Source organism: Lactuca serriola, chromosome 8 (assembly GCF_051521515.1).
Source record: "Lactuca serriola cultivar US96UC23 chromosome 8, Lser_US96UC23_V15, whole genome shotgun sequence".
Classification (NCBI taxonomy): domain Eukaryota; kingdom Viridiplantae; phylum Streptophyta; class Magnoliopsida; order Asterales; family Asteraceae; genus Lactuca; species Lactuca serriola.
Window position 1 is genome coordinate 93158299 of NC_136415.1, and position 19347 is coordinate 93177645.

Below are 19347 nucleotides of genomic sequence, written 5' to 3' on the forward strand. Positions count from 1 at the left end.
AATAATTAATTTTCCAAGGTTCATATCCTAACTAGCATGGCATGGGGAACATAAATCAAATAAAGCTAGTAGAAATACTTACCTTGTAGTAGTAGTAGTTGATTGCTTGGAGTTTTAGAGCCTAGCACCAATAGTGTGGATGCCTCAAATGGAAATCACAAATCACCACAAACTTGGAACTTTGAGAGAATAGTCACTACTATCTTGAAATCGGCCCTCACCTCAACAAGTGTCAACTAGTGTGATTTCAAGAACCAAAGCATCCTTTATATAGTGTGGTGGATTAGGGTTACTTCCATGTAAACCCTAATACCCATGTCTCTTCATTTCCATGAGATCCATGGGTTAAAGCTCCATGGAGTATCCATGGACTTTTCCATGCAAGCCTAGCCCATTCCAAATAAGCATTAGCCCACACTATATAAATATAGAAGCCCATATTTAATTAGTAATATCTTTGATCTCTAAATTAATCCTAGATTAATTATAGATCAATACTAATTAAATAATATGATCTTATAATAATATATTAGAAATTATAATATATTAATAAATCATAACTTGTACTATTCTCAAATATTATCCATAAATTGTTCGGGTGAAGTGCAACCCAAATGGACCATGCCGGGTCGGGTCAAGTACATACCAAATATAGTTATGGACTTAGACACTATATCTAACAGAAACCTCAGATATAGACTATAGGAGGACTTGAGAGCGCAAAGATCTGAGCTTTATTGAGCTAGAGACAAGCTTGTGTGTATTTGACCCTTGTTGGAGTTTGTATTGGTAATATGAGCCTAATATGCCATGCATGAACGTAAAAGCTCACAACTTTACGTGACATTCGAGCCCTAGGAAGCTAGATCTAGAGTTTCGAGTTGTAGATCAGTAGATTTGCCTTTAAACGTCTGAATGAGAATATAGACTGAATAGACTTTGCTGAGTCAATGAGCTGACTCGATGAGTTGGATAGGGTTTTGCCCGATGAGTCTGGACATAGGTAACTCGACAAGTTGATGAGACAACTCAACGAGTTAAGGTGGATTTTTGCGACATTTCAGAGGAAACGAGGGGACTCGACGAGTCACAGTGATGCACTCAGTGAGTCGGGTCAACATGGACTGTTGACTCGATTGTTGACTTCTATTGACTTTAGGGTTTGGTCAAGACAAGGATTATGGGGACCATGGAGGGGTAAAATGGTCTTTTTCACATTTCAAGAGTTCGAGAGAGAAAATAACTTAGTTTATTTAGATTCATGATTTAAGTGTTAATTGGAGATAATTATCCTGTGTGTTAAGCGGAGGCTAGTTCGAGATTCGTGTACGAGGTTATTTGCTTGCTTACTTACGAGGTGAGTCTTCTCACTATACTTACCTAGAGTGGTAACCTTTTTGTGACCAGAGGGTCTTATGTGCTTGTATTGAGTATTGTGATATCCTGCATTATGTCTTTGTGATTTATGTTGTGTATTATTCTGAGCTTACCGAGTTAGGACTGGAGGGTCCACCCGAGTTGTGGGACCGGAAGGTCCTACTAAGACACATTGACCGGAGGGTCTTATTTGAGCATGACCACGAGAGGCTAATGAGATGTGTGTGGTATTTTAGGCAACTCACTAAGCTTCATGCTTCCCGTGTTATGTGTTCTGTGTTTCAAGTACTTCTCAGGATCACGGGAAGGCGCCGACTTGATTGTACACACGAGTTGGAGATATCTTTTGGAGGATCCTGGAATGTGATTTAAACAACTTATGGACATGTGATTTTAATAATTCAACATTTTTAGATATTTTGAGATTTTATTGATGAGATTAAATGTGATTTTTAAATGATAATTCTGTTTGGAAATTTTCGGTGTTACATTATTTATTAAGATAGATTAGATAAAATTAATAAGCCGTCTAGTATAGATGAGTACAGTTCTCTGGTGAGTCTATATATAAAAAAGATTCGGTTTTTAAAAGTCAAATTCAATACATATTTAATATGTTACTGATATACAGATAATCGTTAATTAATATACATCATGATTTATTGTCATTTAATTTAATTTTTTTGAATTTTAAGAGAAAAAATGGTGAGATTGTCATGTGTCATTGGGAGAAAAAAAGGTTTTTTTTATAAATAACTCTAGAAAAATGAAATGTGTCGAGATTTGTTTTTATTTATTAGGTAACTAGTTTATAACCCGTAGGAACCATAATTACAAAATTAATTAAACTTTCATAGTGAGAACTCAAAATTATTAATTAATTATTTTAAATAAATTATTAATTAGGAGATATTTTTTAGTTATATAAAATTATAATCGTTCATTTAAATAAATACGTGAAATTATATCACCTTATAATTTGTATTAATTCTATTTTAATTTTATTCCAATGTTATTAATTTAATGTAATTAGTGTGAGGAATTTAAACTTTGAAATTTGAATGAAAAATTAATAGGTTGACAAGTGGTATGCATTAATTAGGAGACCTGATAGGATGACACATGTCAAAAGGAAATTAAAACCATTCTTTTATTAGAATAGGGATATAGATAGATATATATTTTCTTGTCGTTATTCAATATGATTATGTGATAACTATTTATTCAATTTATTTTAATCAATAATGTCTGGATTTTATTTATTTATTTATTTCTTGGTATTATTATTATTATTATTATTATTATTATTATTATTATTGTTTTCATGAAATGAAATCCTAGAAATTCTTCAATACAATCCTAAGCAAAACTTAAAATCAAATGTCAAAATGAGTTGGCCGAACAAAAATTTGCTACATTTATTTTGTAACATCCTATTTTAGATCGTCTGTGATTAGGGTTCAGGGGCTGCAAACCGAGCATGAGGGAGTCTCGGGGTCGTGACGAGTTGCTAGGATCTTAGGGCATCTCATCACCTATCTGTGGGTTTGAAGTTCGTGGGAATCAGGGCTATGTCGAGGAAGCGATGACGGTTTGATGAGTTGGCAAAATAAGTCCTTTAGTTGAAAACGATGACAGCGAAGTACGCTGGGTGTACGAGTGTGTACACTTAACGTACTCATGCGTGTGATTTTTAAGCAGAGCCACCTAGTACGCTGGGCATACTAGGCCCAGAATGAAAACCCTAATCTAGGGTGAGTCCCCTATTTAAAGGATATGATGACCTCATTTCTCGCCATCATTCTCGGACAACAAACCCTAAGTGTGCCCTAACCCTTGTTTTAGAGCCTGTGTGTGAGTTTATAAGCCTTTGAGAGTTCTTTTTTGTTCTTGAAGAGAAGAGGAAGCCTTGAAGAATAAGGAGTTGGATTCCAAGCTTCTAGATCCGAGCATATTTGAGTTGGGAGCTTCTTATTGAGGTATAAAGCTTCAAACTTTACCTCTCTTTTGTTATGAGTATCTTAATGGAGTATTTTAGGGTTTTGTCCCAAAAAGGTGGAGACTTGATGAGATCTTGAACTCTAGATACTAGGACCAACCCCTTTTGAGCTTATAAGTGGTGTAATGTCATAAAAATCCACTCTTGGTCGTTGGAATCACTCCATGCATGAGTTATGAGCTCCTTGAGACAAAAGAGTGTATATTTTGAGGGTTGGTGAGCTTTTCAGCCATGCAAAGGTTTAAAGTCACTAACTTTATGGATTAAGAGACATTAGTGAGTCAGATCTAAGAAATAAGCTAAGGACTTAACGGGTTAAGACCAGAGGAATGGTCTAAAGCAAACTGAGCGTACGCTCGGCGTAAGATCCAGTACGCCCCACATACTGGGTTGATGTCCCGATCAGTTTCATGCATGCGTGAGTATGCTGAGCATACTAAGAAAGGTATGCCCCGTGTCACTCCTCTGTAGGCATTTGGGCTAGACCTTATGTTGGACCTTAAGGGTGGCCTGAATCTTTGGGCTTGAGTGTTGGAGACTATAAGCAGGGAAAATATTATAATTATGTATTGGGCCCTTGAGTAGGGATGGTCACTTGGACTTGAGAGTCGGGACTCAGGAGAGCCCATTCATTATTGGGCCTTGTTGGGCCAAATGAGTTTCAGGGTGTTAATGGGCTAGTTAGTGAATTGCCTTTCTACCTAATGAGTGAGAGTTTGGACTTAGTTCCTAATTGAGTTAATTGTGGGTTTGACACAAAGTTAAGGTTCAGTGCGTAGCAGCAGCGTTAGGAGCTGTTCATCATCCGAGGTGAGTCTTCTCACTATACTTTACCTAGAGTGGTAATTATGTGTGACCGGAGGGTCTTATGTGCTTACATTGAGTATTATGTTATCCTGCCTTAAGTTGTATGATGTGCATTATGTCTTTGTGATTTATGCTATGCGGAGTTTACAGACCGAAACAGAGGGTCCAACGAACCATGGTACTGGAGGGTCCCACTAAGACACATTGACCGGAGGGTCTTGCGGAGATATAGCCTCGAGTGGCTAATGAGCTGTGTGTGTGGTATTTTGGGGGAACTCACTAAGTTTCGTGCTTACTGTGTTATGTGTTGTATGTTTCAGGTTTTCTCAGGATCGCGGGAAGGCACCGACTCAATTGTACACACCAGAGAAGGAGTTATGTTTTGAGGATCCTGGATTATTAATCAAACAATATGGGGATATGTTTTGTAAACTAAACAAATGAGATTTAGCGAAATGCGTTATGAAATTTATATGATTTTAAAATGAAAAATTTGTTTGGAAATTTCCGGCGTTACATATTTACCGGAAGAAAATCATTTGTTTATTAATATCATTGTAAAAGTTGCTGCAATTTTTGTAACTTTGCATCTTTTTGTCTAAAAAATAGTTCTACTACGATAATATAAGGATCCGTTTAACTCTTTAAATACTAAGATAATATAAGGATCCGTTTAAACAAAAAAGTTTTGTGTTTACTTATCTTAAAATAGTTTAAAGATGTTTTTAACAAAAACTAGTTGATAGCTACAAGTTGACAGTTGAATATGTGGTTTTTATTTATGTTGAAATGTATTGTAAAGTATTTGTTAACTTTTAACTATGTAAATTAGTTTAAAAAATTGTTAATATTCGAAGAAACTTTTAGTATTATTTTTATATCCTTATATCATTTAAAATTACATATATATATATTTGTCTTAAACTATAAAGTTCACATCTGTATTCAAACTCATAATTTAATTATGTTTAAATTAATTTAATACTAAAATATTATCTAAAAATCAAATTTCCTTATAATTATACTAAAATACCCTCCTGAGAATTGTCTGGTCTTTAATAATCTTCAGCCACAATAACTTTGGTTTGGGATGGTTTTGCCATTGTAGGTACTGCATCCTGTTCATCTCCATAACACCATAATCAACAATCATGGTTAATTTTTTCCTATCAAGTGTTGAAAATACAAAAATAAAGATCAATTGGAGTTTGTAATGAGAAGAAACCAAGCTACCATTTCTCAGTTTTAACCTTTGAAATTCTAGCTGAGCCCCATTTGGTAAAAACTTTGATCATGTGGTAGTAAAAACATAAGTATGCAAGTTAAGGTTAAAAATTTAAAATGGAAACTCACCAACAATTTGCAAGAACCCTTGAAGAGTAGAAGAATATTACAACTTGAAACCTTATAAGAGAATTGTAACATCCCAATGATGAGGTACTTCTAATTTTGACTATATAATTGAATAATATTGCATATGGGTCCCTAAGTAAAAGAAAGAGTGCAAAAGGGCCCATAGTGAAATTTTGGTAATTCTAGACTTTGGGGAGTACGCTGAGCGTATGTGTGTATAGTAAGCGTACTAGGGTGCGCCTTAGTACGTTGAGCGTACACCTCGTACACAGGGCGTACGTGAGACTCATGAAAACCCTAATTTTTAGGGTTTGACTCATATTTAAACCTCATTATAGCCTCACATTTCATTCTTATCCAGCCTCCTTCTGTGAAATCGACCCCCAAGCAAACCCTAAGAGAAAGAGAGCATTTTGGAGCCTTTGGAGTGATTATAAATGTGCTTGAAGAATATGAGAATGGTGTGGAGAGCTTGGAGTTTGGGAATCACTTTGGATCTGAAGTTTTCTCCTTGTTTGCAACCTCCAGGAGGTATAAAGCTTGCAACTTTATCACTCCATCTTGTAGATCTAGACTTTTGTTCTTTTAAGACACTTTTTGGTCCCAAAATGGTGATTCTTGAGCATGACATGTTATTGACCCAATAAGTCGTCCTTTCAAACCTTAGGGAGGGTCTTACGTCATAAAAAAGGTGGTGTTATAAGAATATGTATTGTAAAAGTCTCAAAGCAATTGGGGGGGGGGGGGAGAGAGAGAGAGATAATTATTTCATTTTCTATTTATTTTTAAATTAAAATAGTATTTGAAAATTAAAAAAAAATATAAAAATGAAAGTAAAGGGTATAATCGTTATTTTAAGTTTTTTTGGACTAAAAACACATAAAAAATCTTGATTTTGGATTTTCTATGCAAGTAAATTTTTTTTTGGATCTTATCCAAAGTTTTTTTGAATACCATAGGAACTAATCTTGTAGTTTTATCCTCCAAAAACGCTAAACTTATATCGTTGATTAATTTTCAAAAGCATAGAGCTACTTTCACAAAATATTTTACACAAATAAAATCCATACCATTTTGTTAGGTATGACTCTTAACGATTATAAGTTGTTATAAACAAGTTTCAATTTTATAATTATAAAATAGAACTTCGTAAGATGTACAACATACATAGTTGGTGTGTACATTTATTTTGGAGGGAGGATCGCAAAATATCTTAAATTTGATACTTTGATTCCCCGTTTTTGGAGCTCGCAAATCACACTATACATGAGAAAGTGAAGAAGGGGGAAAAGTGAAAAGCAAGACATGGATGAAACAGAGTTTCTGAACTCAAGCCCGACAGAGAAGAAGGGGAGGAACAAGTTTCCATTGCTGAGGTATGAAGAACTGCCGGAATATATGAAGGATAATGAGTACATCTTGAATTACTACAGAGCTGAATGGTCTCTTAAACACGCCTTCGTTTCCTTGTTCTTATGCCACAATGAATCTCTTAATATCTGGACGTAAGTGCTCTCATCTTCTCACTTTCTCGATCTGACATTTTTCCTTTTCAATTTTCACCATTAATTGGGGAAACAGTTCGTAATTCTCTCTTATCTCGTTGTCATGATATGATTCGACATATACATGTTACAATCATTGCTTAGTTTTGTTCGAATATTGCTGCTGATTTTAGGAAAAAACGTCATGATTTTCTCTTTCATCGATAGATGATCCCTAGATATGTTACGTTATCTTCGAGATTTACTATTAATTTTAGGGGAAAAGTTCGTAATCTCTTCTCCAACGCGTGTGTGGATCGATCTAAATTCTCAGGTTACGATTTTAAAGGATAAGTTGATTCTCTCCCTCGATTTCATCAAAGCGTGTATACTGTATACTGTATATATCATCAAGATCATGAAAAATTCCCCTACTATTTCATTGTTTTTTTTGGATGAATTATCTTAAAACTATCTATAATCTGTATTCATCAGAATGTGTATATACAATCGGATCATGTGAGATTTTCCCATAATTTTATTATCTCTAGAAGGAAAAAAAAAATCAACAAAAATTGGGGTAAGGTTGGTGCAAGTTGCAACACCCACCTATATTCAACCTGTCAATTTTTATTTCAAGTTTGGATTCAATATTTTAGAATTAAAAACTAATATAAATCGTTGTAACATTATCCATACAGATAATATGTTCTATGTTTTTTTTACCCTATAGGATACAACCCACACATTTTTTATTGATAGTAACACATTGAATTTTGTATATGCAGTCACGTGATTGGATTTGCTGCGTTTTTGGTACTCACAGTTGCAAACTTGACAAAATTTTATCAAGTGGCCGACTTCATTAACCTTTCCAAATGGTACTACTTACTAATTATTATTCGGCTTATATACATATCATAATCTAGACATTTAACCATTAATCAAATTTCAAGATATTTATTCCCAAATAAAAGTATTGTTTTTATTTTAATATGTTATTTTTTTTCTAGGGTTTTTCCATCGGATACGGGTACACCACCACCACTAATAGACACGCCACGTTGGCCATTATTTGTCTTTTTATGTGGTTCAATGTTTTGCTTCGTATCAAGTAGCTTATGCCACCTGTTCTCTTGTCACTCACAACACCTAAACTGTCTACTGAGTCAGTTAGATTACATCGGAATAGCAGTTATGATCATCACCTCATTTTTCCCTCCAATATATTACCTCTTTCAATGCGACACCATATGGCAATACGTCTACCTTACAACAATATCCATAATCGGTGTTTTAGCAGTCATTATACTTCTTTCCCCTAAACGAACACGTGGGAAATACCGATTCGTTCGGACAATAATTTTTGTGGCAATGGGTCTTTTTGGGGTAATCCCTATGATCCATGCTACCATTGTCAATTGGAACGTGCCTCAGAGGAATATAACTTTAGGGTTTGAATCTGCTATGGCTTTTTCGTATCTGATAGGTGCTATGTTTTATGCTACTCGGGTACCTGAGAAGTGGAAGCCTGGTTGGTTTGATTTAGTTGGGCATAGTCACCAAATATTTCATGTTTTTGTTGTGATGGGTGCATTGGCACATTATATTGTTGTAATTATATTGTATGAGTATCGTCGACGTAACGGTTGTAACTGATTTTAAATATTTGTATTATGCAAAATTTCGTTATAGCTTGTTTTAGACAAATTATATTTTATATTTTTGTATAATCATAAAGCAATCAAAAATCAAGACATTAATGTTTATTTTGTTTGTATTGTTTTACTCTAATATCCGTATAGTCATTTGTGTAAATAGGTTGAAATGTTGAAATCATTTTGAAATTTTAATAGGGATTGAAATTGGGGTTGAGATTGGAATTGGGTTGGAAAGAAATTTGAATTTTTAAAACAATGGCCCTTTCTCTCTTCTCAGACTTGTTGTTGCTGACGTCACCACTTTGTTAAGACTAAGCAAAAGGTTTAGGTTGATTGATCACATACAATACTTTTAAGAATCAATCCTTTTTGAGTAGTACAACCACCATTTGCAAGTATCTACATATCAACAACATTGAACAAAACAAATATACTTTTTAAAGTAGTATTCTTGTTTAGATAAAATTCCTATAAAGGTGGTTCACCATGTGGTGAATATACAAAGACATTCTTGTCTTGTTTTACAAGTGATGTATTGTTACCTTATTATAGTCATCCTAATTGAAGCCTTAAGGATTTGAACTTGGATCTCATGTGGGGATGAGTTTACTAAATATTATCAAATGAGCTACCAAGTGATAGTTAGTAGTAAAGTCAAATTCGTTGACTATAAAACAAATTAAGATATTCATTTTCTCAAAAAGATTTTCTTTTTGTTTGACGGGTGACCAACGAGCGTTGACAAACATGATCCATTAAATCACTTGTGATAACATATAAAGAACAACATCTATATATAAATCCGCTTACATCATTTTCATCATATATATAGATAACAATACCAGCCTCTTGATATTGGAAATATTTGAAAGATAACAAAGTCTAACTATTTGCCAAATATAACTTTCTATCATCAAAATAACAACCCATAATGGTTTATACTATATGATTGCAGAGTGAAGAAACAACTCTGCATATTGAATAAATACTTTCTGCTACAAAAATTATATCGTGAATATCTCATTTATGAATTCAAGAAATATCATGAATATCTTATTTTATGAATTTGTTATCGAGAAAACCTAATTTATGAAAGACGAAGCAACAAGATTGAACAAAAATATGCTTTCAAAAAGATAAAATCACATGCTATACATAAAAAGATCTCAATAATTTATGGAAAATAGAATTTCATGAAGTATTTATGGAACCTAAATAGTAAAAGTTTCATACTAAGTGAAGAGATCGTTTAGGTAAAAGATGTTTCTTTTTGAAGGAGTTGAGGGTTTAAGTTGGATGATTATGACTTATGAGTAGATTTAAAAGGTAGGTGTTAACTGTTAAAAAGAGATAAATCATTTTTCGAAATAAATTTATAAAAATAGATGTAAATCATTTTGCGATAATTTGCGATTTGTGTATGCACCCGGTGACTTGAGCTCGATTCAGATCCGACCCATATTCAGATGCCCTACCCGACTCGATCGCAAGCAAACATTCTCATTTGAAAACAAGTTTTGGAACTAAACAGCTCGAAGAACACACAGGCAGCTCTCGATACCCAGAGATTTGCTGCTTCTTCGTTTGTGATTGTAGAAATGGAGGAAAATATCAATAACGGAGTTGAAGAACAAGAATCCGCAAACCATGAACCGACGTCTGTACCTGTTCTCAATCCATCAATACCGTCCGGCGAGCAGACTGTTTGGGCCGACGTTGCCTCCCTTCTCGATTCGGCTTGTAATGGTAATAATCGACACTCTCTTCGAAACCCTAGGTTTGCGTTTCAACATGAGGAACAGCTATAAAAATAGGCTTGAACAACGTACAATCACTAATGAATAATGATGAGTGATAGGGGGTTAATAATGGTCATGTATTTTGGATGGTTACTTTGTTTCAGTTATTGATTTTATCGATTGAGATGAATTATACCTCTTTTCGACGTAGCTAACTTAAGTTTGGAAAGTGTAATTCTGTATCAGGTATCCAAGTTAGTAACCAAATTTTCTGTATCATCACAGTCGTCATTAACATAAGGTTGTTTTGAGTGAAGATAGGTTTATGTATATGTGAGGCTTGGATTTTTATTGCTTACATTAAGAAGAACGATTGCAAATAACTAACTGAAGCATTTTGGCACATCAACAGATCTTCAAGATGGAGAACTCATTCATGGAGATAATTTTAATCTTTTTGCAGCCATGTCTGCTTTGGAGGTAATGACTCATTACTATTGTAGTACTTCGGTACTTCCATTACACATATATGATATATCTCTTTGTTAATGGTTCCTGTCTTCAGTATTTGAGATTATGCACCAAGTTTTCCTACTTGCTTTGATTTTCTTTTGTGTGATTGATTTGATAATGATTCATGCTTATATCTACTTTTATTAGATAATGGACCCAAAGATGGATTCAGGCATTGTCTGTAGATATTATTCAGTTGATGAAGCCATTGAAGATGATGCTGCACCTATCCCCATGAGTCTTAACAAAACTGTAGATGTTCATTGTATGATCGATGTCATGGATCATATGCTTTCATGTGAGGTACTGTTTAATATTCTAACTCCTGCTGCTTTCATCATGTGATTTATAGCTAATCCATATAATGAGGGTATTTTGGTCTTCTCATTGTTTGGCAGGCGACATGGCACAAGGGTCATTCACTGGCACAAACTATTTTTTCTTGCATTTATCTTTTGAGACCTGATAGAACATCATCACATGCATTGCTTCATTCTTACTGCACAGTAATTCGTTCAACATGCAATGCGGTTATTTCAGCTGTTTCTGATTCACGCACACATGAGGTGAGGAATTTCCAAAAAAAAACTTGTTTATTTATAATTTTCATGTTACATTATTCTTTTTTACTTTTATTTCAGGAAGAAGATCTGTTTACTATCACATCTGGTCTTCCATTGAAAAGAGATGGTGATGAAAAATGCTTATCCATGCTAAATGTTATAGAAGAAACCATTTCTCGCCAGTTACATGCTTGTAAAGCTCCATCACATAAGAAGAGATCAATAGAAGGTAGGTTTATTCAAAACTAGGTATACTTTATTTTTTTATGCATGTTTATATGTAGTCTGCTTCTATCAGGGTAGTAGAGTAGTATAGGAATAGTCTAGGTACTAGCTTCCTGTTGGACTTGGGTATTGTTGTTGTTGATATATTGTTTGTTTTCTTGATTTTGCATTTAAATTTCAAGAAATTACTTGTATTGCAGACATAGAGCCATTACAAACAAATCTTGATCTTGAAGAAGGATATTGCAAAGCTGTGTTATGTCGTTTGCGCTTTCGTAAGGTCTTACCCTGTGTTTTTTTTTCTACTTCTTTCATGGATCTTGTGAGTTTCTGATATATGCAGAGATATTATGTACTAAATACAAGTTATAAGTATTATTAATAATATATGACAATCTAGTAACATTAATTTCATTTTGTTTGAGTTCAGCATTTTTACCATGTCCTGGTATGTTTGAGGCGACCTCAAGGAAGAGGATTGGAATTAGCAAGAAAACATATAGCCTCTTGCTTAGTAGAGCTTGATAGCATTCTTAAAACAGAAGAATTTTTAAGGGCCAACAACAGGAATGGAATATGGGAGGATGGAATGGAATCTGAAGACAGTACTACTGCTTCTGGTTGTCAACCAATTGGGTTTGATTCCACTTTAAACAGTAGATTATCTGCTCCAACACCTCCCCGTGCAATCAAAGTTTTTTGCTGGAAGAAAGTATGCTATAGAAAAAGACCCTTTTTTTTTTTTATTTTTCTAATTTTCTTTTTTTAAAGTTCTAAATATTTTATTTACTTTTACAGGCTGTTGAATATTTTCAAAAGCTCCTTCATGATTTGGATATTGTCTGTTCACATCCCATATACCCGTTGCATGAAGGTGCTTTGCGATTTGTTGTAGAGTTTCAGAAGTTGCAACCTGATTTAGTTGCTAGATCTCATTTACAGGTAGCTATGATATTTTAGTTGCTCTATTTAAAGATTTTATAAAGTTATATATTTTGCCAATTCAATGGTGTTTTTGTTTGTGAAATGGACGGAATTGAAGTCTTTCACATCCCTTCAAATTCCATATTATATGGATTTCACGATTCCTAGGAGTGGGTGGAAGGAATTCAATTCCGGTCTTCCTTTTTTGTTAAAAGACCAAAATACCCTAACCAAGGGCGTGATAGATTACAATCTCCTCATATTCGAATTCCTTCCAAAAACATTCTGCTAAACAAATGTCCCCTTAATGGCATTCATATCAAAGTAAAAAACTCTATATATGATGACATTTTGTCCTCAAATACAATAATGATCAATTTATGTTTATTTTTTTTTACTTTTTAATTCTCATTCTGAAACTAATGAACAGCTTCTACTAGTTCAAGATGGGAAACTCTTTGGGCGTGATCCTATCTTCACTATGATTTGTAAAGCTGCTGCAGTACCAGAACTTGCAAAAAACCTTGATATACAGAAAAACGAGTCTTTTGTACATCTTTGTCAGGTGAATATTTTCATATGGATTAAACTTCTTATTATTAACATATTGAAAATCTATTCCATGATTTATATGTGTTTACTTAATCATCCTAACATATGATTATTGCTTTTTCTTGAAAAAGTTGGCGATAACTTTGCTTAAAATTTTGTGTACAAATGCTGCTTGGCAAAGACGTCAACTTGGGAAAGTTTTACAAGATTGGCGTATCATACACATGCAGGTGTGTAATGTAATCAATAATTATCATTTACAGTATGATGTTGATATTTACTTAAGTGACAAACCTTTTTTGTTGTACATTAAATAATAAATTACAGATCTGAGTATCGAAACAACGTTTTATGATTATTGCAAAAATTAGTTATTCTTACTTTTCATAAAAATGGGTTTGGTGTGTGACCAGTATATGAAAACATTACAACACTACAAATTCTTAAACTTCAATCCAAACCAATTTTCATAAATAATTTACAAAAACAGATTTAATATATATGAACTTGTGTTGAAGTTTAAATTTTTGTCATATATTTAAGATATTGATATTTACAAGTTTCAGTTTATTTTAAGAAATAGTATTGGTCTATAATCATATTCAAGAAAGACATTAGTATTTGCAAAAGTCAAGAAAAAAATATGAACATAACATGTGTGTGGGCCAAGGACAGAATGATCATTTTAAAAGTTCAATAATTAAAAAACTTTTACTTTTTAAGATGATTAAAAATAAAATGTGTCGTGAGTTAGCAAATAGTTTAAAAAATAAAATTAAGAGAAAGTTACAAATATGGTCCCTGTTGTATGTGTATTTTTTCAGTACTTTTGGTCCGAGAGCAAACTGGTCAACTTCAAATAAATTACCAGCTGGTGTAGACGTAGTTAGATTTAATGATTCAGGGACCCAATCAAAATAATATGGACCAAAATTGTAAACCAAAACCGCAAAAAATGCTAAACTCAGGGACCAAAGTTGTAACTTAGTCATTAGTTTATTACTTTTCTTCCCTCTGTAATATCCGTCTTTATCATTAATAACCTTTATTACAATAATCATGATTATGGCTTAATGGTTTTATTTTCTCCAATAGCTAGAGATTGCTCTTAGAAAGGAGTTTGAAGAAAGCTCAAGCACTTCACTTGATGAAGTATGTGTTATTAATTTTGTCATTCTGCTTAATGCTTATTTATACAACCAATTCAATTTCACTTTATTTTTATAATATCTGTTTTGTAGAATTTATGCATGAAGATTTACAAAAACATCCTTAATTGGGTTGAGGAACAAACCTATTGGATAGCTTTTCGTTTCCTCATATTGGGTTTTGAATTGGAGCTTTATGCCCCTAGTGAATACTGCATGGTTTATTGGTATATATATGTTATCTTAATCAAACTTGGTGAAAAAATGCATCTCAGAATGATCACAAACAGTGAAACCGGTTAGTATTATTTAGATATATATAAATTCTTCTATTATTTTGGTTAAAGAACATTTTAAAATTTTTTTATTTTCTTTTACTTTGGAAACTTATTAAGAATTTATACGCCAGCTAAGCGAAAAGGAAAGAAGAAAAGGGAGTCTATGAAGGATGTGGCAAGGGAATCTGCAATCCCACCTGCAGTTTTGTTGCTTCAGTGCCAAATATATCTTGCTGAAGGCCTCACATTGGTAGCACATTTTGCTTGGTTTTTATACATTTTTATTTGCAAATTATTCACATTTTTTTACTTTTTTTTTTTTTGTAGATGATTTCTGCTTTGAGAAATGAACATGGAGTTTTTCAGTGTCGTGGACCATTCAATAGCGAGCAAGAGGTTACTCAATTTTTTTAAATAAATTTTAATTGGATTTTTAATGATGGAATGATTAAATACACTTTTTTTTTTTTATATATTTTATTTTCAGAGATTTATTCAGCATTTTGAGCTGTTACAAAAAGCTTGCATTCCTGATCACGTCTCATACTACACGTTTAGAGACTACACTTCCCATTCACAGTTCGATGTGGGTCCCACTTAGTACAAGTTTTTATTTTTATTTTTCAGTATAACAATTGTTTAATTTTATCGTTAAATGCTTCTTTCTTCCTTGACAGACCCTGATCATGTGCAATTACTTCAAAGAAGCCCAGAGGATTGCAAAGGAACTGAGGGGTAGTTTCGTCAATGACAAAAACAAGTTGACAGAACTAAGACACATAGAGCAAGTTGCAGAACACAATGGTATTGCTCTTAATCTTGTGAGTCGATTAGGGTCTCTTGATCCATCACTTAAGGTTTCTTTTGAATTCAATCATCATCCACACTTTGCAACTGCTGTTGTCAAGAGATCTTGATTTTTTTTTTTCATTTAATTTTTTTTCTTCATGAAATTCGATTGTTTTCTAGTTTTGCAAATAGGTTTTCGCAAACATTTAATGTCATTTTTTCTTCCATCAAAGGTGAAGCTCCCTCGATTCATGTATAATTTTTCCTCTTGTTATGAACCATGTAATATAAACTCGATTTATACAAAGATTTTGGTAGTCTATTATTATCACAATAAATTGCTATATTCCATCAAGTTATCATCATTAATTAAAAATATATGTTGATAGTTGTCTATTTTAGGATCATAATTAGATCTGAAAAAGTTGGGTCATTTACTTTAGTTTTCAACACAAAAGTGTTGCTTAGATTTGTGGTGTTTAGGTTGCTAGACACATCATCAACCAAATGACAAGGAAGGTATGAAGATAGGATTGGTTATTTAGGCATCGTTGTTTTGTTAGTTATGTGTTGCATTATGTGAGAGTTTGGCCCATATTACTTTAGGATCTAGACTGATGTTAACGAGATGATTTTTAATTTTGGTCTCATCTACAATGTTTGGAGCTTTTAAAGATCAAGTGATCACCATCCTACCATATTTGATGTCCGTAACTAAATAAAATAATTCTAACGTTAAAAACATGTTGACATTTTCTAAACATCAAGAAGGTAAAGGATAATTGATAAGAGACGAGTCAAAGATAATTATGATCAAAACAAAAACACATGTCTTATATTTGTTAACCACAACATTAATTCTTAGCAAAACATTATATCGTCTTTGTCATTGTTATTATTGTTATTATTATTATTATTATTATTATTTTGGAATTTAGTTTTGTTAAAAAATTTAAGTATGCTGAAATTCTTTTACTTTAGTTTTCAATAATCATGTGATATTTTTGTGTATGCCCTTAAAATGAATTTGTTGCTTAGATTTGTAGTGTTTAGGTTGCTAGACACATCAACCGATGACAGGGAATATATTTATTTTGTTAGTTATATGTGGCATTATATGAAAGTTTTGTATTGCGTTGGACAAATATTACATTAGGTTTGAGTATGATATAAATAGGACAATTTCTAATTTTGGTCTCATTAACAAAGTGAAATAAAGGACACATAGTAGTTTTGTATCTTTTGTACGTAGTGTGAATTTGCTACTCATCCCCATTATATAAAATAACCCTAAAAACCATGGAGTGGAGTTCTAAAAGCGAGGTAACATATAATAGGTTATTCTTATTCACGGATCAATGTGAATATTGTTGAATGAAACTTGCTACCGTGAGGACGGTTAATATATCCTACATCGGTGCGATACGGTCCAATAAGTGTCTATATATATTGAAGTCTTCTTTCTTTCCACAAAGACTCTTTTGAAGAGACAATATTGAGCTTCACATAAATTTAGCATGATATTAAAGTTGGCGTCCCACATCCCTTGGTTCAACACATCCTTATTTATCTTCATCGAACCTTTGACTTTAAGGGGAGTGTTATTTGTAAGTGAAAACATGATCTCTTGCTTCTTTTAAGCAAATGATGAGTTAAAATGTGTGAGAATCACGTAGCCATTTTGTCAGTTTTAGATGAAATGTAGTCACTAGATGCTTTTGTGTATACGTTAGAGTATCTAGCCATGTATTTGTAACGTGCAGATATTGAGGCACTTTATGTTTCAAAATTTTGTGGCATTTTAGGGTTGCCACGGTGTGGTGGAGGAACCACGATGATGTGGCAAGGCAAGCTTGAAACATGTGTTTCATTTAAGCTGCCACGAAGTGGCAGTATATAGCCACGATGTGGTGGTTGGCTGATGGAAAACCATATTTTCCGGGTTTGCTCCCTATTTAAACGAATAAGGAGACTAGGGTTTGCTCACCCTTAGTCTCCATCAGCCTCCTAAAGATCTGAAGAAACCCTAATCTCCTTCCTCTATTGTTGAAGCCCTTTTTGGTGTTCTTTGAAGTCCTTGAAGGAAGAAGGAGGAAGAAGTGAGCTAAGATTCAGCAAACAAGTCTCCATCCTTCGTCCTAACACTCTTCTAGACCTTTGTAAGTGTCCAAGACTCGATTTTTATCATGATAGGTTGTTAGATCTCGAATTTTGTCCCTTAATCTTAATCTTCATGTTCTTGTTAGTTGGAGTGGTGAGATCTCATAAAGTTTGCAACTTTATGAATCTCTGGAACTTTTGGTATGATTGTTGGTTTGGATTTAAAGTATAGTTGAGTTTTTGAGCCATGTATGGGATTTTTGTCAAAAAAACCTTATTTTGACTCATTATGGCTTCAAGACATGCATTGGACATGTATGTCTATAAAGCACAAACTTTTATGTAATTTTTAGTGTTAGAACCTTTATGGGGTTATTAGCTTAAGGACTTTTTGGAATAAGTGCTTAATGGATGAATCCATGTCTTGTTTAGTCTTTTTGGAACCTAGGGTTTGAGATCTTTGCATTTTGGGTGGTCTTAATCGGTAAAATTGGAAATTTTATTCTTCTAGACCATGTTTCGGACCAGATCTGAGCTTTGGATCTCTTGAGATCGAAGAAAATAGCTTAACCCATTAAGTTGTTAGAAACTCAACGCCCACGATGTGATGACTGCGAAAAACCTTAATGTTTCGATATATGAGGGGCACGTTGTGGCCATGGATGGCCACGGCATAGCAGTTGACTAAAGTCAAAGTTGACCGTTTGATTTGACTATTGATTTTTGACTATGTTGACTTTTGGTCAAACACCTAGTTTTGGGAGAAGAGCTAAGGGCTTATCTAGTATTAGAGGTGAGCAAAAACCGCACCGCAACTAAAATTAACCGCAAAAACTGCATAAACCGCAACCGAGAAACCGCAACCGCAATAAAAACCGATGGGGAGGTTTTCTGTTTTTCAAAAACCGCAAATTTGCGGTGCGGTGCGGTTATTAGTTTCCAAAAACCGCAAAAAAACCGCACCGCACCGCATATATTATATACAATTTTTTATCAATTATTAGTTTATTAAATATTAAAAATAAGACAAGTTTCATGAATGAAAGACGGATAAAATACTAAAAGACAAAAGTGTTGGTTTTTTCTTATGTTTAACTTTGAAAAAAGGATGAAATTAGACAATTTTAAGATATTTATTTTTAATTACTATTGATTTGATGTTTTTAAGATATTAGTTGTTTGAGGTTTAAGTTATATAGTTAATTGTCTTATACCTTATGGTTTTTATTATTATTACAAGTAATATGTTTGAACTCTTAAAACTATTTGAAATCTAAACTGTGGTTAAAAACCACACAAAATAACTGCACCAAATCCATGCGGTTAATAACCGCAACACAGAAAAAACAAAACCGCACCGCAAAAATAACCGCCTAACCGCACCGCAAAAATAACCGCACCATGCGGTTTTGAAAATGGATTAACCGCATTTGCGGTTAGTGGTGAGGTTTTGACTAATAACCGCACTGAACCGCACCGCGCTCACCCCTATCTAGTATAACTGTATAGGTGGTGTGTAGCATCGATATTTCTGGTAGCGAGAGCAATAACATTTGTGTATTGATTGAGAGACGAGTCTTCTCACTGTGCTTATGGGTCGAAGGTGTCAATGCCAACCTATTGGATTGTGTATGTAGGATGCTAGATATCTTTATGACTCTTGTATGTTTGTATGATTGGGCTGAAATAAACCCCATGGTTGGGCCTATAATTGTATGCTTGGGTTGAAAGAAACCCCATGGTTGGGCCCATTATTACATGTTCGGATTGAAACATACCCCAGGGTTGGGCCCATGATTATATGTTGGGTTGGAATATACTCCATGGTTGGGCCC

At 33.6% G+C, this 19347-nt stretch overlaps 2 protein-coding genes across 2 annotated transcripts; both read left to right on the top strand.

The window, feature by feature from the left end:
- Positions 1–6696: 6696 nt before the first annotated feature.
- LOC145070309 (heptahelical transmembrane protein 1-like) lies at positions 6697–8789 on the top strand. The gene is made up of 3 exons (XM_079017247.1): positions 6697–7041; positions 7809–7901; positions 8034–8789. The coding sequence occupies exons 1-3, from the start codon at positions 6842–6844 to the stop codon at positions 8677–8679; spliced, it is 939 nt and encodes a 312-aa protein (XP_078873373.1). The 5' UTR covers positions 6697–6841; the 3' UTR covers positions 8680–8789.
- A 1391-nt stretch (positions 8790–10180) lies between these two features.
- Positions 10181–15732, top strand: MAK10 (MAK10 homolog). The gene is made up of 16 exons (XM_079016259.1): positions 10181–10427; positions 10833–10900; positions 11081–11236; positions 11332–11499; positions 11575–11725; positions 11922–12001; positions 12152–12433; positions 12520–12663; positions 13076–13210; positions 13329–13427; positions 14293–14349; positions 14439–14643; positions 14755–14873; positions 14951–15019; positions 15111–15209; positions 15301–15732. Exons 1-16 carry the CDS (start codon positions 10280–10282, stop codon positions 15538–15540), a joined length of 2220 nt encoding a protein of 739 aa, XP_078872385.1. The 5' UTR covers positions 10181–10279; the 3' UTR covers positions 15541–15732.
- The last annotated feature ends 3615 nt before the right edge of the window (positions 15733–19347 follow it).

Bases quoted from the DNA above. Each gene is read 5' to 3' on its own strand.
- MAK10 (XM_079016259.1), top strand. From the start codon at position 10,280: ATGGAGGAAAATATCAATAACGGAGTTGAAGAACAAGAATCCGCAAAC. The intron at 13,428-14,292 runs GTGTGTAATGTA...TTTCTCCAATAG, and splicing joins GGCGTATCATACACATGCAG to CTAGAGATTGCTCTTAGAAA. The intron at 14,874-14,950 runs GTAGCACATTTT...TTTTTTTTGTAG, and splicing joins TTGCTGAAGGCCTCACATTG to ATGATTTCTGCTTTGAGAAA.
- LOC145070309 (XM_079017247.1), top strand. From the start codon at position 6,842: ATGGATGAAACAGAGTTTCTGAACTCAAGCCCGACAGAGAAGAAGGGG. The intron at 7,042-7,808 runs GTAAGTGCTCTC...TTGTATATGCAG, and splicing joins GAATCTCTTAATATCTGGAC to TCACGTGATTGGATTTGCTG. The intron at 7,902-8,033 runs GTACTACTTACT...TTTTTTTTCTAG, and splicing joins TTCATTAACCTTTCCAAATG to GGTTTTTCCATCGGATACGG.